Source organism: Perognathus longimembris, chromosome 4 (assembly GCF_023159225.1).
Source record: "Perognathus longimembris pacificus isolate PPM17 chromosome 4, ASM2315922v1, whole genome shotgun sequence".
NCBI lineage: Eukaryota > Metazoa > Chordata > Mammalia > Rodentia > Heteromyidae > Perognathus > Perognathus longimembris.
The window spans coordinates 76,938,102-76,963,138 of NC_063164.1; the positions used below are offsets into that span (position 1 = coordinate 76,938,102).

A 25,037-nucleotide genomic window follows, 5' to 3' on the forward strand; every position below is an offset into this window, starting at 1 on the left:
CTGAATGTGGGAAGTGCAGTAAAATGATTGTGGTCTTTAGGAAAAATTTCATGATCTTACAAGAAATTGAACTAAAGCCAAAATTGAATGGAAGGGGGCTCAAGTGTCCAAGCACCCTCCTAGTAATCATCAGGCTCTGAGTGTAAATTCTACCTAACCCCAATGTATGTATGTATGTCTGTCTGTATGTATGTATTATGAATGTATATGTGTACGTATGTATGTGTAGGTGGGTGTGTATAACTACGTACATGCATACCTAGATAAGTACAAGATATACTTGTTCTCTCGTGTCTATTGCAGCATTATTCACAATATCCAAGATGTATAATCCACTGAATAAACAGCCAAACATAATTTAGAGAATTTGAGATGTTTTTTGTTTTAGTTCCATGGATTTGTTTTTAATAATATTGACAACAACATAAACAAACATCAACTGAGCTTTCATTCTATGCCAGACACTATTCTGAGCTATTCCAACTAGTCACATAATCTCCAGTTTGAATGCCTGAGCACAACTGTTCATTTCCTCTGAAATTCTACCTTAAGTTTCTTTACTGTAATAGTCCTAGAGCAGGTCTCGTAAAGTCTAGTCCTTGCCCTATTACAGCCCATTCCCAACAAAGCTACCAGTGTGATGATTTTTAATGTTATTAGGTGACATCAGAGTATTGCCAAAATGGGCAATGATTCCAAGTTTTGTATTGCCAAACAAGAGGCACATTACCTGGAAACTTTTATTGCTCTAACAACCTCTATATAACATTATCTATAGCTCATCCAGCTCTATCCAAGATAGGGTCCTTTCTGGAAGCTTTTAATCAAATACTTCCTTCACCTGGACTTTGCCTACTCTTCCTGCCTTCATTTCTTCATCTAAATTGTATTAACACTGAACAGTCTTTCATGAATACATTTCTAATACACTGCACACTGGCAATGATCCCACATTAAATATACCTGTGCCCCCTTTCCTCTTTTACTTTTACTTTTAAAATAAACCTATGTACATTACTTTCCTGAATACAATAACACTGAATCTGTATTATGCATGTAGGCTGTTTCCTCTTTCCTCTTGCAGGAATACAAGCTTGAAGAAGACAGAAAGCATTACCTTACATATTACACATTGCAAATGCCTCAAAAAATTGCCTAGAATATAGTAGATCCTTAATAAATATGTCTGTTATTAAGGAAAATGTAATACAGGGAAATTACAATGCTAGGATTTCAAGAATTATATGTCAGTATAGTAATTTCATTTCATGAATAATAATTGATTTATACTCTTTCTTCCAGTCCTGGGCCTTGGACTCTGGGCCTGAGCACTGTCCCTGGCTTCTTTTTGCTCAAGGCTAGCACTCTGCCACTTGAACCACAGCACCGCTTCTGGCCGTTTTCTCTATATGTGGTACTGGGGAATTGAACCCAGGGCCTCATGTATACTAGGCAAGCACTCTTGCCACTAGGCCATATCCCCAGCCCTATACTCTTTCTTTTTGACTGCTAGGATCTCTATTCATGCAGAGTGCAGGTGGCTCACATCTATAGCAATACTAGCTACCTACTCAGGAGGCTGAGAGCTGAGGATTCGGATTAGTACAGGAAGTTGTTGAGACTCTTATCTCCAAGTAGTCACAGAAAAAGCCAGAAGAGGCAATGTGGTTTAAGTGGTAGAGCGGTAGCCTTGAGCAAAGAGGAACTTGGGGCCCGCATCCAAGCCCAGAATTCCAGCCCTAGAACTGTCAGAAAAACAAGTAACAAACAACAACAAAGAAAAACAGGAAAACAGCTCTATTCATCTGTCACCACACAAAGCTTTGTTGTTGTGGTTGCTTATTTTTGTTTTTTTGGTCTCCACTAATAGTATTCTAGACCAGCAATCAAACTTGGGTGACCAAATTCAAACAAGTATGAGTTTAAGTAAACTGAAACTCTGTCTTTGGAAAAGTAAGGTCAGTGGCTTGGGCTTATCTGTAAAAGAGTCTTCTGGTTATATCCTTAAGCCACAGCCTCAAAGCAGGAACTGATTCTAGTTTACCATGAGGAGCAAGCAGGAAATGTGGGGATACAGAAATATATTTGTTACATTTCAAGCAAATATTAAAGCTCAAAAATAGCTTTTCAGGGGGCTGGGGATATGGCCTAGTGGCAAGAGTGCTTGCCTCGTATACGTGAGGCCCTGGGTTCAATTCCCCAGCACCACATATACAGAAAATGGCCAGAAGTGGTGCTGTGGCTCAGTGGCAGAGTGCTAGCCTTGAGCAAAAAGAAGCCAGGGACAGTGCTCAGGCCCTGAGTCCAAGCCCCAGGACTGGCCAAAAAAAAAAAAAAATAGCATTTCAGGACTATATAAAGGAAAAGCCAGTTCACAAGAATAAGGAGTAAAAAGTAGGTCAAAACCAAAAAAGAGGGGCTGGGAATATGGTCTAGTCGCAAGTGTTCTTGCCTCATATACATGAAGCCCAGGGTTTGATTCCCCAGAACCACATATATAGAAAATGGCCAGAAGTGGCGCTGTGGCTCAAGTGGCAGAGTGCTAGCCTTGAGCAAAAAGAAGCCAAGGACAGTGCTCAGGCCCTGAGTCCAAGCACCAGAACTGGGAAAAAAAAACAAAAACAAAAAAGAAAAGTAAAAATAATCAAAGAATTAAAAGCAAGAGAAAACTAGAGGTGTTCCCCTAAACCAAAGCAGTGGTAAATCAGTGCATTATTAATGTAAATAAAACTTTGATTAAGTATTAAGAGATTCAAAAGTCCCAAAGGCAAAGAAAACAATCCTACTAATGAGCAAAACAGATTTTGCCACTCCATTTTTACCTTAATCCCTAACATCAGCAAGAAGTCACCAAGTAAGGTTGATACAAAACTTAACATGGCATGACACTGAGAAAGAATATTACTCCATCACTCACTCACTCTTAGCAAAGAAGATCTCTATCAATTTCTATTTTGTAAAAATACATCTTTTCACATTCACTGTTCTTAGTTCCAAGTCAGGCATTTTAATGCTATTCGACATAGTAGTCTGAGGCAGTAGCTTCAAGTTCAATTCATTTATTTCTCTCACATTTGCCCATCCATCTGTAAATACTGATGCTTCACTTGGTTCTGTTACATATTCAATTGCCTCTTCAAATCTCATGCTGCAGCAATCTTGTTCAAATATGTCCAGTGGACTAACGTAATCAAATAACATGTCGTAAAATGGGAAAAAAATTATTTAATAAAAAATCACTTTCTCCAGTTTAATAATACTATGTTGTTCTTGTAAATGCTAAAACAATATTTTGGTATAAAATATTATTAACAAGAATTCTTTGCAATTTTAATATAACTTCATGAAATATTATCTTGAAATATTTTTAATAATCTTGGAGATGGCTGAGTTTCTAACTACAAGAAATAGAAGGTATCTTGATGTAAGACTTTAGAAATTGATGCTTATATCAATGCTAGGGACCTAGCTCTGTAATCTCAGCACTTGAGAGGCAGAGGCTGGTAGCATCTCAATTTAAAGCCTCTATAGGCTACACCTCATAAGCTCCAGTATTTCCTCCACAAACAAAACAACTTTGAATTTGTTCATCAACATTGACTAAAACCTCATGACAGGGCTGGGGATATAGCCTAGTGGCAAGAGTGCCTGCCTCGGATACACGAGGCCCTAGGTTCAATTCCCCAGCACCACATATGCAGAAAACGGCCAGAAGCGGCGCTGTGGCTCAGGTGGCAGAGTGCTAGCCTTGAGCGGGAAGAAGCCAGGGACAGTGCTCAGGCCCTGAGACCAAGGCCCAGGACTGGCCAAAAAAAAAAACAAACAAACAAAAAAAAAACCCTCATGACAGATGATTTAAATTATAGCTAGTTTTCATGGAGATATTTGGCTTTCATAGAAGCATATTGAGATGCATAATTAATCTGTCTGTATTTAGCAAACTACACCCCTTTCCGAATAATTTGTGAAGCAGAAATGCTTACATATGCTAGATTATTAGCCTGTTATGCTGCAACAAAGAATAATCTGTGTTTTAATGATAAATAAATATATATATGACACTGAGAATTGTTAATGAAATATTAACATGGCAATGTGTCTATATGCTTAGAATTTGAAACATAAAAATTCCAATTAATATTCAATTATCCAGTCTTATGCAGCAGGTTAAGATAAAGTCTCAATATGATCACAAACCCCTTATGCAAAGAAAATGCTGCCTGGGTGATTCATGTCTACAATGTGACATTAAAGGCTAAGTCTTTTCGGACCAAAGCAGGTTGGCACAGGATATCAAAGAAGAATCAAAAGTATGTTTCCAGTATCTGAGCAGCTCATGGGAGTGAACGTTAATATGTAGGTCTCCCTATCCCTGGATCAAATCCCTTCCCATGGAGGAGTAAAAATAGGTTAGAAAGAGAAAATGAGATGTACAATTTGGATATTTGTTGTGAGTGATATAGTTCAAGTGTTTTAATGTCTATGAAGTTAGCCCACCCTTTTAAGACACCCATGATCCTGTGCATCTGTGTGTGGAAGGTGATTTCTCCCTCCAGTCATCTACCACGCATGTGTATATCACAGCAAACATCTACTCTGGCTCTTTTAGCAACCAAAAACAAATAAATAAATAAAGTGATTTTATACATAAGAATATATAAAAATGTAGTCATCATGAGTGATATTCATAGTTAATGGAGAGAGATAGAGAACAAAAGGATCAGAGAGAAAGAGAAGGGAGCAGAGAGGGAGGGAGGGAGGGAGGAAGGGAGGAAGAGAGAGGGAGAGAGAGTGGGAGAGGGAGAGGGAGAGGGAGAGGGAGAGGGAGAGGGAGAGGAAGAGGGAGTGGGAGAGGGAGAGGGAGAGGGAGAGGGAGAGGGAGAGGGCGCCTGTAGATTCCACAGGTCACTCTTGGGACAAAACTTGAAGTAATTAAAACAAGAATTGAAGCTCTTTGACAAGTTTTACTTTTCATGTCTGAAAGTATCATTGACCTCATAAATCTTCAGGGACACTAGTCGGCAATTTCAGAACAGAAAATAGATTTTGAGGCTTCAAATCGCTTCAGTGTTCTCAAATTAATGATTATGTCATCATTAGCTGAGAACAGTGATTTGCGGGTATGAATGGGCTTCATGTATCTTTTAATATGGATACTTGCTATTTTGGCTCTTTGAAAGCTGGAATTACTTTACTTCCTTAGTTGTTCCAAAAGAAGATTATTTATTGCATTTATTTCTAACTGTGATCCCACCTTAATGCAAATCAATTGTTTTTATAATCACATCTTAAAAATACAAAATGAAGGAATTATCAGGAAAATTTCACAGAATTAAAACTTTCAGAGAAAAACAATAAGGAATTCTTCACAACTATTCATGTAAAACAGTTTCCAAGTGAAATTATCCTTCGGTAACCTCTTCATGATTTCAGAGCTGAGTTATCTTCAGTGATTTGTCTACATCAGAATTCCGTACCAGGTCAATCTAAGGACTAAGAGAAAAGACAGCTCTGACTTCCTGAGTGGGGCCCCAGAAATGGTTTGAAGCACCCTGCTTCTACCAGAGTTTATGATTCCTAAAATATTATACAATAGGAATAAAGGCTAATTTTATGATAATGCTGCAGGCTTTAAATGTTAACTCAGTAACTCAGATTCCATAAAACTGCTAGTGAAGGGAATAAAAAGAGAAAGTGTACTTGACATTATCCCTTTAAGAAATGTCTTTTAAGTAATTTTTTATTCCTTTTCTTTGCCTCCTTAAATTTATTAAATTTATGAAGTAAATCTCTCTTGTAAGCAATCATTTTCTCTTTCAAGGTAACAGAATCAATTGATTCACTTAGCTAACTTTGTGTTGCATTTTACAGAGGATTTGTGTCCACAAGTCCCCCTCCTCCTTTACTCAGCCCATTCCCAAGCATCTCCAAGTACCTGCAGTACTTCATGCTGCTCCAGCAGTGAGCTCAGAGGGAGAATTCCTCAAATGCTAATTAAAAATTGCTGTGGACACTAATTCAGAATTTCTTCTGTCACTTAGGTAATTTTATTATTTTATTATTTAAATGATGACTCTCCAAAGGGATGTCATAGACTATTAAAGTCATAGGTAATACCCTATGCTTATTACCACAGAGAAAATTCTATTATAAGAAAGATTTCTTTTGCACAAAAATATTTGCTGGTTTTATCTGTTTACATTTCTTTAATCAACTAGCCCTCATTCCTTTTGCATAATAAAGCAATGAGTAGCTTAGAAAGATATTTGTGTTGCAAAAATGATGGATAATTACATATTAGTTATTTAAGTAGAAATGTGAAAATGCATATAAACATTTACATATACATGTGTATATTTAATGATAACCAAAAAGCTTCTAAGGCTAATTTTTAAACTAATAGAGAAAAAAATTGATTGAGATGTTAACTTAAAACACATAGGTGAAAATATAAGGTTTTAACCTATAATATGACAAAGCTTAAGTTAAAATTATAGCAATTAATTTTAAAAGCCTTGAGCAAAAAGAAGCCAAAGATAGTGCTCAAGCCCTGAATTCAAGCCCTAAGACTGGAGAAAAAAAAAGAGAGAAAAAAAACAAAAAAAAATTCAACAGATTTTTATATTTTTAAAAAATTTTATACAATGTGGTTGTAAAATAGTCTTTATAATATATTTTATGTTTTCAGCAGAATGTATTTTATGTTTTTCAACATGCCCTGAAAGGTGATAATTTTTATAAGTTTTACTTGAAATATTTATCATTGGCCTTAAATCTTTGTTATCTGAGCCATTTGCCTTGAAATTACCTTGTCAAATATCTTCTACCTGTTAATAATTCTATGAACCATCCTCACTGGCCATGATGGTTTTTTACATGAAAGTTTGATTCTTTGGGAAAACTTTGATTTTAATCCATTTCCATTATAGTCCCCCTATATTATCATTTAAAATATTATATAGAAGTCAGGAAGAAATGAAGACTTCAAAAAAATCTCAAGAGTTAGAGGCCAATATTTCCTAGAAAAGGATTTTCATGTGTGAAATTTTATAAGTGAAAGTGTGTCCATCATGACGATCTTTGCATCTTCGCTCTTCTGCATTACCTTTTTATGGTGGAGACTAAGGTAATGTTTGAGTACTGAGGAACTCTTTAATCAGATGAAAACAGGCCCTAAAAATAAGCAAGCAGCAAAGCTCAGAACAGAAATTAATACTTTCTACAATGGTGTATTTTCGAAATAGTGTTGAATCATGTTATGCATATGATAGGATCAGACAAGAGATATAAAGGCTGAAATGGTAAGAGAGTCACTTGCTGCTCAAGGAGAAAGCCTCACCCACTGCAAAAGTGTATTGAAGCCCTTGGTGAGGCCAGGGAAAGGAATAATTAGCTTAGAGGAATAGGAAGTAAAAATTTAAGGAAAAGGAATGTCCCTGTGAAAGTTGTAGATGATATATCATTTTAGCTGCATCCATATTAATACTGAACACATAACTCCAGAAACAGCCTGACCAAACAGCACAGATGACTCAAGAAAGTATTGTTTTAAGTTAGGATTCTACAAAACACATCCCAAATCGATGGATCTTATTTTCTCCCCTTGAAAGGGTCAGGTGTTTTGTGAAGTCACATGCCTTGCCACTGGCACAGGTACGCCTGCTTCTCTGAGACTTTATATACAGGAGATATTACTCAGGTACAAAAGAGAATTTGGTAAGTAGTAAGTCAGAAGGGATCACTAAGGAATGGAAACAAGGTTAAAATTAAAGATTAGTGTTGGGGAATTATATTCCCAATCATTGCCTGGGTAGTATGTGGAGTTGAAATGGGTCAAGTCAGCATTCCACAGAACCAACCTGTACAGGGTACTTTACATAAGTAACATGAATTGTGCACTTGGGCCAGGATTACATACATTTTTAAAATTTTTTCAGTGAAGATTCTTGATGCATATTTTTTATTCTTTCTTAGTATTTCTTGAGAAATCTTTCATGTGTTTTAGTTCTCAAATAATAATTTCTGAGGGGCTGGGTATATGGCCTATTGGTAAAGTGCTTGCTTCGCATACATAAAGCCCGGGGTTCAATTCCTTAGCACCACACATATAGAAAAAGCTAGAAGTGGCACGGTGGCTCAAGTGGTAGAGTGCTAAACCTTGAGAAAAAAGAAGACAGGGACAGTGCTCAGGTCCTGAGTTCAAGCCCCAGGACTGGCAAAAAAAAACAACAAAAAACAATAATAATTTCTGAGTTTTAAAACTTCTTCAGAATAGACTGACATCCATTTTAGGTTTTTATTTTTAACCTGAAAAATATTATAGAAGATGACTAAAGTCCATAATAATGCTTTGGAAAATGTTATATTTATTAGAATATATTTTATTTCAATAAAACGTCTTCCATTATAACAATCTGTTCTCAAAACTTAATGTTAGAACATTGTCATCAAAGTTATCAGTAGTGAGGTGGGCTCATGCCTACAATTACAGCTATTCAGGAGGCTGAGATCTGAGAAATATGGTTTGAAGCCAGGATGGCCAAGAAAGTCAATGTAACTCTTTATCTCCAATTCATCAGCAAGAAAGCTGGAAGTGGAGCTGTGGCTCAAGTGGTACAAAGCTTGCCTTGAGCAAAACAGTCCAGCAGTAGTGCCTAGGCCCCAAGTTCAAATCCTTCAAATCCACACACACACACACACACACACACACACACACACACACACACACACACACTGATCAGTAGGCTCATTCTTGGTCACTCAAATATGTTCAATATCCCAAGGAAAATGAGCATTTCATATTTAATGAGATGGAGCCCTTGTTAGGTATGCTCTCAGTGAAATAGTGATAGGCCTCACTGCCAATGTGTATGATTGCAATGAATAGATAAAAGGGACTTTTAGCACCCCATTGCATCCCATCATCCCATCCTAGGTTTATAGATGAGTGTGATATATTAAATTAGTTCTTATGGGGTCTTTCCTATCTTAGAGCAGTCATTGATTTTGCAGAATGTTCCTTGAAGTGTGTGTGTGTGTGTGTGTGTGTGTGTGTGTGTGTGTGTGTGTGTGTGTGTGTGTGTGTGTTAGGGTGCTTTCTTCAGAATCATGTTAACCTAACCAGTCTACATTTATAGTAATTATTAAGTACAGACTAGGTTTATAGTGTGATATTGCAGCCTGTCATGGTGCTCTATGCTGGTAACTCCAATATTGGCGAGGACAAATAGAAGAATCTCAAGTCTGAGGCCAGTCTGGGCTACATAGCAAAATCCTGTCAGTTTTTTTTCAGAAAGGGGGAAAGGGAAATGGTTATAGTTCCCTGGAGAAAAGCAGTGGACTTGCAATACTTCATGGATTGAGTTGTCTCTAATCAACTCTTTCTTGCCAGGAGCAAAGGACTTGGAAATAAGACATAGGTTATGAGTTTTGAATAAATGCCAACATGTCTATTTAAACAATATCCCTCGCCCCAAAAATAAAGGAATGAATGATATGTCTTGGTATAGAGGTAATCCATCAGTTGCTAATGTAAATACTACACCAAAGCCCCTTCCAAAATGATCTACCACATATTAAATGACTGTAGTTTTTTGTAGCACACCCTGGGGTTCACTCTGTGCAGAGTAAGCTACCCAGCTCCGCAATACCTTCCTTACACTGTCCTCAAACATTTTCAAACATTTTAACAGGATGCCTGAAACTTCCCTTCACTCTTACCATTGCCTTTCTCCTTTTTTTCTGTTTGTTGAAGGCTTAAATACAAATTTAATGTGCTTTGAATGTATAGCTAGTGATCAAGAAGAAAAATAAATAATTTAAATGTATGTGCTTAAAAGCAACTGCAATTTGGATATTATATAGTTGAAATTACATCATTAGCCGCTAGATGGCACCACTCTTTAAGCAGTGAAGGTGCCATCTCTGCAATTTCTTAATACTGGTTACTTTAATTGCATTATTGTTCTTTGTATGGTTCTGGCTACAATATTTATTTCTTTATTAACTAAAAACTCTCTTTAGTCTCTGTAATGTTCGAATAAAACTGAAAAGTATGAATGATAGAAATTTTGTTAAACAGAGAAGTACCTTATATAGAAGACCTTATAACTAAAATAAAGTTATTAATTGACAATTGAGTTGGTATTTATCTTGGAACTTCTAAAATTCAAAATGTATTTTATCTCTTGTTATAAATACTGCCAACAGGAAAAAATTCTTCTTTTTATTTTCAAAATAATTTGATTAAACATCTTTATAGTGCAGCAATATTTGTTTTATTCAATGTGCTACTTCTGCTTTTTCTAGTCTTCTTAGTATTTACTCCAATGCTCTTATTTCTCATGGTTTTGATTTGTTGATGCATGTACATGAGTAAAATATGATGGGACACAAAATAAAATTTTGTCATGGATGATGAACAGATTTTCTGAAAATTGCTTATTTTTATGTTGTGCAAATAATTCCTAAAGATCTCCAACTCTAACACAAATGGAATACAAAGGCAATACTTGGTGAAGGAGTGAGGTGAAAGACTAGATATTGGAAACATTTTCATTTTGACATCATGTTAAAGCAACTTTAAGTCTGAGAAAATAACAAAAGCAAAACAGAAAACCAAGGATTCTTGTAATGAATGTTTTGGTTCTGCTAGATAAACCCTTTATGCTGCAAATCTAAGTAATTATAATGCAGTAGATAGCAACACATGTTTCAAAAGTGAGAAAAGTAGGGCTTTCATGCAAATATGGAATGAATATACAAAAAAATAATTTTCCTAATGATGTGCACCTCTAAACCTTGCACTTTGGGGAGTGAGGCAGGAGAATGGAAATTTCCCATGCAATGTAAGCTAAATCACAAAACTTTTCCATGAAAACAGATAGTAAGAGCAAATAAAAAACAACAAAGACAACAGGATGGGAGAAAAGTAGGAAGAACAAAATGGAGAAAGAGAGAGAGGAAGAGAAGAAAAGAAAAGAAGCGAGAAAGTACATAAATACATACACGTTAACTAATCAATATTGAGGTGAGATAAGATGAGAAAGTCAGAAGTACAGAGAAATCCAATAAGGAAAATGTACATACATAGTCAATGAGTTAAAGTCCTGCTAGAATAAGCTTGGTGAAATTAAAAAAAAAAAAAAAAGGCTCAAAGCCAGACTGCACAGAAAAGCTCAGGACTTCTCAGTAAGCTGAGCACAGTGGTCAGTAGCTGTCATTAGAAGAACATGAAAAGGTAAGATGGGTAGGATGCTAGATCCAAGTCAGGCCCAGCAGGAAAGTTTACAAAACTTCATCTCAGTAAGAAAAGCTGAGCACAGTAATAGACACTGTCACTCCAGCTAAGTTAAAAACCTAAAACAGGTATACTGTGGTCCATGCGGGTAATAAAATTGTACCTCAAAAATAACCTGTGAAAAAGAACCCTGGAATTGTGGCTAAGCAGCAGAGAGTGAGTGCTAGATACTGAGTTCGAACTCCAGCCCTGCCAAGAAAAAAATGCAAAATGAAACAAAAAACAAACGTACACATTTGCAGTGAGGTCTCAAAAGATCTAGGGCTAAGTATTAATTATGAACTGATAGTTATTAAGGAATAGTTGTTCAAATGTCACCCATCTTTTCCCTTTTATTTCTCAAATTTTGAATATTTTTATGTAGCTCTGTGTACATTGATTACATATAATAATAAAACTTAGGTCCTTAAGAAATTAATCTACAAATTAACATACTAGTATTGTGTGCCTTAAAAGGCCAGAACTAGGAGAAGTCAGGGACATTCTTGAGATTCCTCACTGGTAGTGACTAAGTTGTGACTAGTGTTCCCAGGAGCATTGACTTGCCATGTACTTAAATATTGTCTGGGAAATTTGGGGAATTCATGGAACAAAGTATGTAGGATTACACTCCTACCCCTTTACCTTTCCAGTTCCTCATTTACCATAACAGAAACCAAGTTCAGTACCTTGTGCTGTAAGGCCAGACTTAACACCTAGCATTGGTCTTCTCTAGTCTGCAACTTCTCCCAATGCCACCATTATCAGCTTGCCCTCTCACCATTATTAGCTTGCCCTCAGAGCAGAGGGTGACTCTATTTAACTGAAATAAATGGAGAATGTGAAGTGGAGAGGATGTCAGGTCATCCCTAGCACTGATGGGAAACACAACTATGCTAAGTGAAATCCTATCAATGGGATTGATTAAAAGTAAAACTGACTTTCAAACTATGGGTCTTCTTCTCATAATATGTGCTTTGTGTTCTTCCAAGGTACTTATGCAACAGAAATTGAATGTATGGACAAAATATATCCAAGAAGAAACCTGCATCCATTTAAAGAAAATGCTCTCTTAACTAATTTTAAAATCTTGTAATCTTGGAGAATTTTGAGACATGTTCAAATAAACTACAAAGAGAATGTTAAATTCCTTTAGGACTGTGAGATACCACAAGATGGACTCCAGTTCCTGTCAAGGTGATACCACAGCTCTAGTGGCAGAGAAGAGTAAAAAACTAATCAAATATTATTATATAATCTATTTGGAGTGTAGACATTGACCTCATTACACATATGCCAATACAGCAACCATTTATAAGCTTTGTTTCTCTAACATATTATTCCTTTATTTCCATCCCAAATAAAAATAAAAGGGACACTTATGAACTTCCCAGTCAAATAAAAAATGTATTGTAGTATTACATTTGCATTTATATTTGCTCTAAATCTCAGAGAGTTATATAAAACAGGAAAGTATTACTTTTTATGCAGTCAGTCTGTTGTTCAGTGTTCAGCTTCTTCAGGTTTCATGGCTTATAAAGTCTTTCAGGACAGAAGATATTCTGTATAAGCTATGCTGTAACATTTACAGCTTTCAAGGTAGATGTAATTTTAATAATAACGAGCCACATTTCAGCGTCTATTAGGCACAGCTCTCATTGTCTTTGATTTATGCATCTATGTGAGAAATTTGAAATTTTCTAAGGTCTAATTTTTGAAAAACAAATTCAAGTGGTCTTTTGCAATAAAACACTTTCTATGATTGCAGAGACTTGTTTTAGCTCTCATGGGTCCCCTTTTATGACTGAATTTTCTGTTAAGCCAATTGAATTCTTCAGAAAGAATTTTTATTTATTAGTAGTGTCGTAAAAGAATTATATTCTAATCCAGATTTCTGTTTGATAACATCTTTGGGAAGTCATGTTAATTTAGTGTTATGAATATACGTTCATCTATTCATTACAAAAGAAAAGTCTGAAAATGATACTCACGCAGGTTTAATTGTATAGGCATGTTTTTCATGGACAAAGGCTCCACCAAGACCTCCTGCACCTGAATTTAAATACTGGAATTGAAATAAAATTTTGTGAGATACATAAATATGTGAGAATGAAAAACAATATCTTTATTTCATATTTTCTAATGAAATCATAACTTTTTACCAGTTCAGTGTGCTAATACTTCTGATTTTATGATAAAATAAAATCTTGGGTCCATTTTTTAACAGAAAAACCAGAAAGTCTGTGCAACATTTATTTCCAATTAAACTCTCCCCTCCCCCCCACACACAAAAGAAATGAAGTTATGACTCAAACTGGTCTAGCCTTAAGAAAAATTGCTCAGGAAGAGGTCCTGAGTTCAAGCTCACATGACTAATAGGAAAAAGAATTAATAGTAAATAAGTAAGTAAATAAATAAAAAGAGGGAAAGGACATTTGGTTGAGATAAATAGCCTAAGTTTTTTGGCACAGGTAGTAAATAGCAGTAATATATTTTTCATTGTTACCACAGTTAGTAGATAGTGTAGCACTGAAGTCTAACTGATTTAAAGTGCACCTATTCAAGGTTTTCTTTCATTAAATCTTTTAAGTGCATAAAATGTCTAAATTAAAATTGATCTACTAAATTTATATTTTTCTTGCCTATTAATTAATACTCAAATATCAGTAGTAGGTTGATTTTTATAAAAATTACATGTAGGTGTACAAAAATTCTCCCACACTTCTGTCCCCAATGCACATACAAAAAAAAAAACACCCACAAAACACAAAATAACATAAAAAGTAACAAAACTAAGAGATCTATTTAACTTAAATCCTAGTGTGCTCATTTTTCTCTAGATCCTCCTTTTTTCCCCACAGAACTTTATGAGTTGATTGAAAAGGAGTAAATTCTCTGTACTTGTGGAAATACTAGACTCTTAAGTCTTTACTATTAAGTAGAGTCAGAAAATAAAATAATGAAAGAAGAAAGTAAATCAGATCCTAAAGTAGGCCCACAAAGGTTTCCCTTTAGACTAATGTCATTATGAAATAAAATTATGTAAATATATCAACTAATTTGTACCTTATAGGAACACCAGCAGGCAAAATCCACACCCCAGTCATGCAAGTGGAGTTCAATGTTTCCAACGGCATGTGCTAGATCGAAGCCAACAAAACAGCCCTGGGGAAGAATATAACTGGTTTTGAATTTGGTTATTGGTTGGAAATCATGAATTTAAATATTTCTAAGTAAGTTATTAGACACTCATTTGCCTAAAATGAAGGTTCATTCTGTGGCATTGTAACTCACAATGTGTAATCTACAACATCCAAGGCCACCAGATAAAAGAAATTTTCATAATTGAGACATCATTCCTTTTCTCACTAGACTGATGTTCTCATTGACAATGCAGAAGTAGTGACGGAGATAAAAATTCAGGGACCAGGGACTGGGAATATGGCTTAGTGCAAGAGCGCTTGCCTCCAACACATGAAGCTCTTGGTTCAATTCCCCGCTCCACATATATGGAAAACGGCCAGAAGGGGCGCTGTGGCTCAGGTGGCAGAGTACTAGCCTTGAGCCGGGAAGAAGCCAGGAACAGTGCTCAGGCAGTGGGTCCAAGGCCCAGAACTGGCAAAAAAAAAAAAAAAAAAAAAAAAAAAAAAAAAAAAAATCCAGGGACCTTAGTACCAAATACTGGAGAAATCTTTTCATTGATTCCTTGTGGGAGAGAGAGAAGTCACTTAAAAATAGCCTTGTAAAAGCTGTAAACGTTTCAGCATTTGTTAGATATTCTCAATTTTTATTAATGTAGATGTACATAGAAAGCATTCAGGCTCATTTTGTGATTTGTCTCAAACTAACGCAACTGTGAAATTCTTTGTTAGCAAAGCTGTCCATTTTTGCATAGCAATCAATAACGAGTTTTAATTCAAGCTGGAGAGTTTGACGCATTATTTTGAAAATAAATAAGGTGACACTTGAAGTTACATAACCCACAGTAAGCTTGTACCCTAAGATTAAATCAGAGTTTACAACACAAATTAGAATTTTGGAGAACTTGTACCTACTTCCAAGGACACATCTACTACCTAGTGTTAGTATTATTGAAGTTATATAAAATTTAAAAATATTTTTGCCATTGAATACCTAGTATTTGGAAAATCTACACAATTCGATGAACCAATATTTTCCAAATAAGCAGTGCTTAATGTCCCATATCATAAAAAGGTACAAGATCTACTAAAAATATAATGGATTGTAATGTATCAGAATTCAGGAATTTTAGCAAGTTAGTTTCAAATTACATATCACAACTGCTAAGAAGTTTCCATGCATGAAAATGTTGTTCAATATCAGAGACTATCCAGAACTATGAAGGCTACTAAAGTACTCCTGCCTTTTTCAACTATGTGTCTATACAAATAAAAACTGTTATAATGCTCTATCAGTGAAAAAGAAGAGTAGAAGGCTGAAACAGGTATAAAAAAATCAGCTTTATTTTAGGGCAGAACTGTGAATGATATTTACCAAATATAATGTAACACTATTATTTTGTTGTTTTAGAAAGCCAGTTTTTATAATAATAAATTCCTTTTCTTTATACTGTTGTCATTCTAAAACAAATGTATTTGCATTACATGTGCATATTAAAGTCTTAAAATTGTAATTGATATAAATATAGATAAGATATAATCACTAATCCTTTTGTAAATTCTTGATGACTTTTAGAAATGTAAATTATTTTCATTTCTAAAAAGCTCAGAACATTTGCTTTGATACAAGTTAGTATTGTGAAGAAGTCTTTGGGTTCTCACTTAACCTACATTATGCCCACACTTAATTTAAGAAGTGAGAAAACTGGTCAGTTGCTTTGCTGGTTCTACATCTTTGCCTTTTCTCCTATCCATGTACTTGGCCATAACTATTCAGCTTCTGCCAGTGGAAGTAACATAGATTCTCTGTGGCTGGGCTTAGCCATGTGACTTGTTCAAATGAAATGTTTGCATACTTAACAAAAACAAGGGACTAAGTTCTATGTCCTGCCTTCTTCCATCTCAGAGAAAAACCTGTTTGGGCTCAACCTCTCTCTGGTCTAGATAAGAGAGGAAAGAAACATCATTATCTAAGCTTTTCCTGAATCCCTAACACTTTCTCAATCCTGAGTAAGCCTTAATCACAAGTGAGTTCAAGTGACAGATGAGCCAGGATCTCTGGCTAAGTCCTATTTAGATCAGCTTACAGTAAGAACACTTCCCCAAATAATGAGTATCATTTCAAGCCAACAATGTTTGAAATGCTTTGATACACTAGTGTTAACAATATATTCAGAGCAGAGCATAATTTACGTGTCATAAGAGGCATAGCGGTACTCTACGCAAAGGGGGTAAAAGCTGTAGAAGCAGTAATATAGGGGTTATGATCAGTTAGTGCTTCAGTTTCTTAGTTCCTGTCAAGAGGAAACTATCTCTCCATGTTCACTACTGTTCTACAGGTACAAATACATATTTGAATCCACTACGTGCCATAATGTGAGCCAGCTATAGCATCTGTTACTCAGTTCCTTTAAAGGAATTTCTATCTAATGACAAACAAGAACTGTATCCAATGCCTAACGTATGAAACTGTAACCTCTCTATACATTAGTTTGATAATAAAAATTTGAAGAAAAAAAAAAAGCTCATATTATTTGAGAGGTCATGGGTAATTTTGGCTCAGTTGTTCCCTACTCATATATTGACGTGAATGGCTACTAGCATTTCAGGATCTGACATCAATTTGTCTTATTTAAAAGTGTATTCATCATAATTACATGCCCTCATCTTTGGAATTGCTATATCATCTAACAACCACATCTATTGACTTAAATAATACACTTGTTATAAACAATTTTGAGAAGGTCAATTAAATTTTTTTTCTAACAACCCTTAAAAATAAGCAACCATGGAACTTCCTTAACAAAGACCGAGAAATGCTACAAATCAAAGAAGGATGGACAAATGGGACTGCATTAAACTGCAGAGCTTCTGCAGGGCAAAGGGCATAGCTCGCACGATAAACAAAAAGCCCACAGATTGGGAAAAGATCTTTACCGGCATACAACTGACAAAGGCCTCATATCTAAAATATATGCAGAACTAAAAAAATTAAATTCTTCCAAAACAAAACCACAAAGAACCAATAGCCCCCTCAACAAGTGGGCTAAAGACTTAAAAAGAGACTTCTCTGATGAGGAAATGAGAATGGCCAAGAGACATATGAAAAAGTGCTATACATCAAGGCCATAAAAGAAATGAAAATCAAAACAACATTGAGATTCCATCTCACCCCAGTAAGAGTGCCCTACATCAAGAAAACTAACAATAACAAATGTTGGAGGGGATGTGGCCAAAAGGAAACACTACTTCATTGTCGGTGGGAATGTAAACTTGTTCAGCCATTCTGGAAAGCAGTATGGAGATTCCTCAGAAGGCTAAACACAGAGCTCCCCTATGACCCAGCAGCCCCACTTTTGGGCATCTACCCAAAAGACCACAAACAAGAACACACTAAAGCCACCAGCACAACAATGTTCATCGCAGCATAATTTGTCATAGCTAGAATCTGGAACCAACCCAGATGCCCCTCAGTAGACGAATGGATCAGGAAAATGTGGTACATGTACACAATGGAATTTTATGCCTCTATCAGAAAGAATAACATTGCCCCATTCGTAAGGAAATGTAAGGACTTGAAAAAAAATATACTAAGTGAAGTGAGCCAGACCCAAAGAAACATGGACTCTATGGTCTCCCTCATAGGGAATAATTAGCACAAGTTTAGGCTAGTCACAGCAGAGGATCACAAGAGCCCCAATAGCTATGCCCTTATGAACACATAAGATGATGCTAAGTGAAATGAACTCCACGTTATGGTAATGACTGTTATATTACTGTTGTAATCACTTTCAACATGTGATGTGAAACTGTGGCTTCTATTATTGATGATCTTCTTGTACCCCATTCCTGACCATGGCTGCATTTGCATTATATACTACATGTTCCACAACAGAAAAGATGGGCTTGTTCATCTTTACAGCATAGTTCACACAAAGAAAACACAATATATAAAAAATGTAAATTAATTAATGTAAATGTAATTATAAGCAATATAACTAGATATAGTATTTTATAAAAGAAACATTTTATCTAAATTATATACCTCATTTTGTATATTGGTTTTGGTTAATGGATTTGTATTTGTTTCTTACCAAAATATAAAAATGTATGTTATATAAAAAAAGCTTCTACATATTAATATAATACTTAAGAGTGATAGGGGACAAACACAATCTCAAACAATATTTGGAGGTTTACAAGTTCTCAAAGTAAGGGTTCCCAGACTCATAATTAAGCTTCTTACTTACATGTACCTGTAAGTTTTTATTTTAAGAAAAGTTGTGCCCCTGGAATTGTATTCGGAAATAAATATTAAAGTCATTCTGAATTTGTAAAGCTCTTTGAATCACTTCTTAGCAAAATGATCATTTTTAGTAAAGAAGTTTTTCAACCTCAAGTTTCATAAACAAGTTTCTTTTTGTACAACACAACTTTCATTAGGAAACTTAAGGAGTAGGAGAGGCACTACTTTATTTTGATATTAATTATGTATAAGGAATGGAACTTTGAAGAACCACACAACTTCCCCTCCCATCCCACATTATTAAAAGCCTGTGGCCACATCTGTAGCACACATGAGAATAATCACTTAAAGCTGCTACGATGTTTTAATGCATGTGCAATTCTTTCAGTGTGGGTCTTAGAAACAAATTATTAAAATGAAACTGCTTGAGAGAATTGACTGGAAGTAGCTAACTTGAACAAAATCATCACAAAATGAAGTCACAGAAATGTCACTAGATGGCAGTATCTTAAAAATAATGAAAAACAGTAAAGTCTCAAAAGCTATCAGGCCCTACCAGCATCTTTAAAAATTATTTTACATGTGAAAGTAGGTAACAAAACGTGCACCAGGAAAAACAAAACTCTACACCTTCATGCATACTTCATGTAATTTGTAAGTAAAAGTTCAAAGACTTTACAATGTATTTCTCACAATCACATGTGAATAGTCACCGTTCACCCAGCACAACACCTCATTGCCTACTCCACACCCAAATATTTGCTATCCTGTGTTATGTAATCTGAATGTTTCTTTCTGCAAAGAACTTTTTAGTCATACATGTAAATATAAAGATTTCCCTGTTTTCCTTGGGAAAACAACAACAACAAACAAAACACAACAACCTAAGCCAACAACAACAAAGAAAAAGAGCAAAACCCTGCAAAGAGAAACAAACAAACAAGCAACAAAAAAATCCTCTCAAATATTCTTAGGGATTTTAACAATCTGGTCCCTAGTAAATCCTCTCAAAATCCCCAAACTTCCCTCTAGCTATTTGCATAAACCTTTTCTTCTCTCCAGGGTGTTCTTCCTTTCCTAATTTGCCTACAGATACTCTGGTTTCTCTCCAGATGTATAAATCTTTTGCCTTTTACTAATTTGCCTACAGATATGATTTGAAGGTTTTTCGGCAGTAATTAGTGTTACATCAGGTCTTAAGGATGGACTTTCATAATGACATTCCTGTAAAGGCATTTCAGCTCAGCTTTACCATGTGATGATGCAGAAGTCTTCACTGGATGCCAGTGACTTGCTCTTGCACTACTCTTCAAACTTGTTAAATGAATAATAATAAGTTAATAATAAATGAATAAGTTAAATAAACTACTATTCCTTAGAAGCTGCTACACTGTCTGTGGTTTTCAGTATAACCGCAGAAATGGATTAAGTTATATTTTGTCAGATTTTGGTCCACAAGTAACTTTTTTTTGGTGCGGAGAGCTAGTTTCCAACTGTTTCCCTTCCCTCAGCAAACACCCTGGAATATTGGAGTTACAGTGATCTACTGAAGTGATGCTTAAGAAATACAAATCTCTCTTGAAGATATTTCCAGTCTTATTGTCTTCCACTCTCATACCATACCATATGACCCTAAAGCATTGTTGAATAAATCAGTAAATGAATGAACAAATACAAACAGCCATTGTTAATATTGTCTCACCTCAGATTACATTTTGAAACATGGATCTTGAGTGTGGTGCAGGGATGGGTAGTAGATGAGTGGGTTATGAAACTAGCTGCTGCAAATGACAAGGAGCTTATATCCTATTTTACTTCTTACCCCCTAACCTCCATTTATCCTAAAACATTAAGACTATTCTCAGGTCTTGTAGAAGGAGGTACTTACTAACATAAAACAGCACGATCACACAATAACTCCTTTGAACTTCTTGATTTGTAAACTATTGACCAGTTAACACTAGTGCCTACCTAGCACACCGTTTATAAAGTAGTTGAGCACAGTAAGCTCTCTCTCCTTGGACTTCGATTGGCAAATGTAATGTGAAAATGAAATTAAGGCACATTTGTTAATTGGTAGCTATAAGCCTGGATCCTGCACATGTTTTATATAGGTAATACTTTTTTTATTGGTATTTTGGGTGGTTATTTTTTGTGGGAAATCCACATATGCTCCTTGGGAAAGGTCAATCTTCACAACAAATCGTACAGAGATATGACTAGATAGATATCATTTGCCAAGACGGGACCCTTAAAATATATGAAGATAAACTCAAAATTTCTCAAACCATTTTATAAGAGAAAAAATGACAAAACATAAGAAAATATCAAAAGAAAAGATTTACTGAAGTGATTTGACAGATATGTTGTTACTTGATGTGGATCCTGGGGATCAATTTAGGGTGTGGGCAATGTAGGGTTTTTTGCTCAAGGCTAGGACTCTACTACTTGAATTACAGTGAATTCTGGCTTTTTTTTTTTTTTTTGGCTAGTCCTGGGGCTTGAACTCAGGGCCTGAGCACTGTCCCTGGCTTCTTTTTGCTCAAGGCTAGCACTCTACCATTTGAACCAAAGTGCCACTTCTTGCTTTTTCTATATATGTGCTGCTGAGGAATCAAACTCAGGGCTTCAGGTATGTAAGGCAAGCACTCTACCATCAGGCCATATTTCCAACCCTCTGGCAGTTTTTTGTAGAGGTAATTTGTTGGTGATAAGGGTCTCATGAACTTTCCTGCCCAGGCTGCCTTTGAACCATGATCTTCAGACCTCAGCCTCAAAATGAAACACAGAAAGAAAGAGAGGAGAGAGAGAGAGAGAGAGAGAGAGAGAGAGAGAGAGAGAGAGAGAGAGAGAGAGAGAGAGAGAGAGAGAGAGAGAGACATGGATCTTTGAGGCTCATTTCAGAGTCAATTACACTGCATTGCTCAGACAAAGCATCTTCTAAAATGAAGGCTACTGTAGGTATAATATATTGAATACCACAGTCATTATTTCTTTCCTTTCAGTAGAATGTGTAATACACATGGCTTGGACTAGAATTTGCAGGGAACTTCTAGCTCTCCACTTTTCAACTTGAGTCATCACTTACCAGTTTATTAAAATGAAATATAAAAGAGTACAGCATTAAAGTTTTTTAAATCATCAAATTAACTTTTGAAGTGTTTAATCTGTTCCTTCATTACCTAAAAATGTCCTTTGAATTAGGAAAACCATTAATAAGTCATAGATTTGATATGAACCAGATGTAATTGTGCAAGATATTTTTTAAATAATCTCAGAGCTGACATTCACCTGCAAGGCATTGGAATGCTCATAGGAATTGTTAAACTAGCAAAATATTAAGGTAGAGAAACAGTCTGTGTCCTAAGGCACCTAAATTAATGCCAACCTGAAGTTGCAGTAACCGGTCCCTATGGGTGCCTGGAAGGATTTTCAATGGCAATTTGTAGATGTGAGCCTCTGATTGCTCAGGGCTAGCCGCCCTCTCCAATGAGCAACACAGTTATCTCACCTCTGATCTGAGCACACTGATGAGGGAGTCCCTAAGCCCCTTAGCACCTTCAGATCTAGTGGTGGGTACCAGCCAGTACTCCTGTGTGTACTCAAAAATGCTTATGAGAATGATGGCTTACATACCATCTCATGAAGTATCTATCTAAGTATTCTGTACATCTGTCTTCTGTACATCTGTACATCTGCAGATTCAAAAATAATGAAAACATGAAAGCACAGGAGAAGAGGAATATTTCATGATGTAATTTAATATGGTGTAATTTAGTGTGTCAATTTAGAAGTAATACAATAGAACTAATAGCTACCTGGATTGAAAGAGGAAAAGATTTGGGAGACATGAAAAGAAAACCAGGCTTGAGACCTTAAGCATCATGCAATTTGCAAATGACAATCTCTTTTTGTCTGATCAACTTATACTTTGAAGACCAAATTTCTGCTTTGGTTTTATTATTGTTGTTGGTGCTGTTGTTGCTGTTACTTTTGTTACTGGGGGTATTTTTAAAATTACATTTTGATATTTTCTCTCAGTTTATCTGTCAGTCTCACTTTCCCTTCTTCTCCATGTTTTTCTCTTTTCTCAGAAGGATAAAACTGTAAAAATAAATTTGGAACTTCTCTACAGTTTCTCTGGCTGTCAGACTATCAAGAATCTCACACAAAATAGAGTTATTTTGATTTATTTCAAAGACACAAAATGGGAAAAATAGCTTAAGGTAAATTTTCAAGCTTAATTTAATTCACTTAAAATTTAATGACTTACTGGAGTAATCTACATGTCTTAAGTGTGTCAAATGCCAGAAATGGAATTAGAAAAAGAACTAAAAAATTGTTGAATAATTAGCTGTTATAAGTAATCCTGAAGAAATTTCTGATTGGAATGAAATGGAAACATAGTTATGGTTTTTAGTGCAATATTGTGATGTATCAACTAAGTTTTAGAAGCCTGTTACTGAATTTTTTTTTGTTTTCCTGATTTTTTCCCTAAGAGTTGTGGGTGAGAGAGAGACAGAGGCAGAGAAACAGAGAGAATATCTTTGTGTGGGTTGAACAACGCTTTTGCTAATATAAACACATCTAGTCACTGATGTTTAATGATAAATCATTATATTCAAAGTACTATGCAGAGTCTATGATGTTTGCTGTTTCCACTTTTGATCCATCATTGAAAAAATCTACTGAGATAAATTTCCTAAATTTGAATTAAAATAAGCAAGGCAATAATTACATGACAGTACAAAAGGTGACCAGTGGTACATTTTTCAATATGTCATAGAAGTTCATCGGAAGATAAATTTATCCTCAGTAAAGGATATATGAGTTAGAAATTCTGTAAGAACTCCTCACTTTACCAAAAGGATACATGGATCTAGGTAGCAGTTGTGACAGCATCTCTGGTCATGACAATATGTAGATTGGGACTGGAATTAAAGGTCTGAGGTCCAATCCAACAAACCTTATCACTCATTACCCTACATAAATAATGCTCTAAACTTACAGGTTGTTTTTTTTTCCAGAAGATATTTGAAACTGGAGTTTTTATATTAACTCTACTGATATGCAATATTTGAGAATATTTGAGAAAAATCTTGGGGCTAATACAACTAATTGTAAAATGTGCACCACCTACAAGGAGTTTGGCATGTAATATGTCCTTCAGGATGCCCTGGGTTAGCTATTATGTCAGTGAATAAAGCTTAGTTCAGGAGAAATAGTTATCCCTAATGGCTTTGAAGAGAGTTGTTGTAAAATCACAAATCCTGATTGACAACTAGGTGGCTTGTTTTTCCCAGATCTATAATTCTAAAACAACATCTGGAGTCTAGAATTCTCTTCTGTTGAGAATTAATCATTCAATCTCATATGGTCCATTTAATTGACTCTTCAATTAAATAAAACACCTGGTGTAAACTTCTTAGGAGCAGTTTAAACTTTGTAGATATGTTGGTACTGATCCTCATCAAAATATTTTGTCTTAGTGATATTTGGATGGCCCCACGTTTCGGGATGGATTGAAGACTGCAGATAGTTCCCTATATGTCTAGACAGAACAATCTTCCACTATTCTCAAAGTAAAGAGTAAAGGCCAACAAGTTAATGCCACACTCTAAAACTTCTTATTTTTCCCCTTACCAAAATATAGATCAAAGTTCTTCAATCAATCATTTTTTATGTGACGTTTAGCTGCAGTATATCTTTTTTTTTCCACTCTAGGATGGTGAAGGGCAGTGTCGTTGGTTGAAACAAGGTCTTAATATATACTCCTGTCCTGGTCTAAAATTCATGACCCTCCTGTCTCAGTGTCATAAGGCATATGCTACCATTCTCAGCTTCAATGTATCTTTTAGTACTCAGAGAGTGTATGCTGCAAGAATGTATATAGACATGTACAAATACACACACACACACACACACACACACATTTTAACTGACTTGTTCTTAGAGTCTAGCAATAGGATAAATCTTTAATAAAAGCCAATGTGGCTTAGTGGTCCCTTCTTTACCTGGCTTTGACCTTTTTAGACCTTTATTTCCTTAAATTCTTCAACCAAAGTTTATAGAAATACTTGATTTCTGTCAGTCCTGCCAATAATTTTAATTTTCTGGAATAATCCTCAACTTGTAGCTAGTCCCCTAGACAACATTTTATCTCATTTACCTCTAATCATTTTAGAGTTGGCCACCCCTTGTTGTGTTTAAGAGAGCACCCTGATATTTCATATTAAATTAGCTTTTATTTGGTACTCCACTAACACAATTATCAGTTATCATATTTTTTGATGAATGAAAAAAATGCCAAATGTATAGTATTTTACAATAGAGAATATAGTAACAAACTTTTTTATGTGCTAAAGATCCAGAT

The 25,037-nt window shown here is 35.4% G+C and overlaps 1 protein-coding gene across 1 annotated transcript in view; it reads right to left on the reverse strand.

Moving 5' to 3' along the window:
• Kynu (kynureninase) overlaps positions 1-25,037 on the reverse strand; it is a 111,295-nt gene that overhangs the window by 30,992 nt on the left and 55,266 nt on the right. Inside the window, exons 9-10 of the mRNA XM_048345539.1 lie at positions 14,345-14,443; positions 13,270-13,343 (exon numbers count right to left, since the gene is read on the reverse strand). Of these exons, the coding sequence (XP_048201496.1) occupies positions 13,270-13,343; positions 14,345-14,443 (173 nt within the window). The remainder of the gene's footprint in view (positions 1-13,269; positions 13,344-14,344; positions 14,444-25,037) is intronic.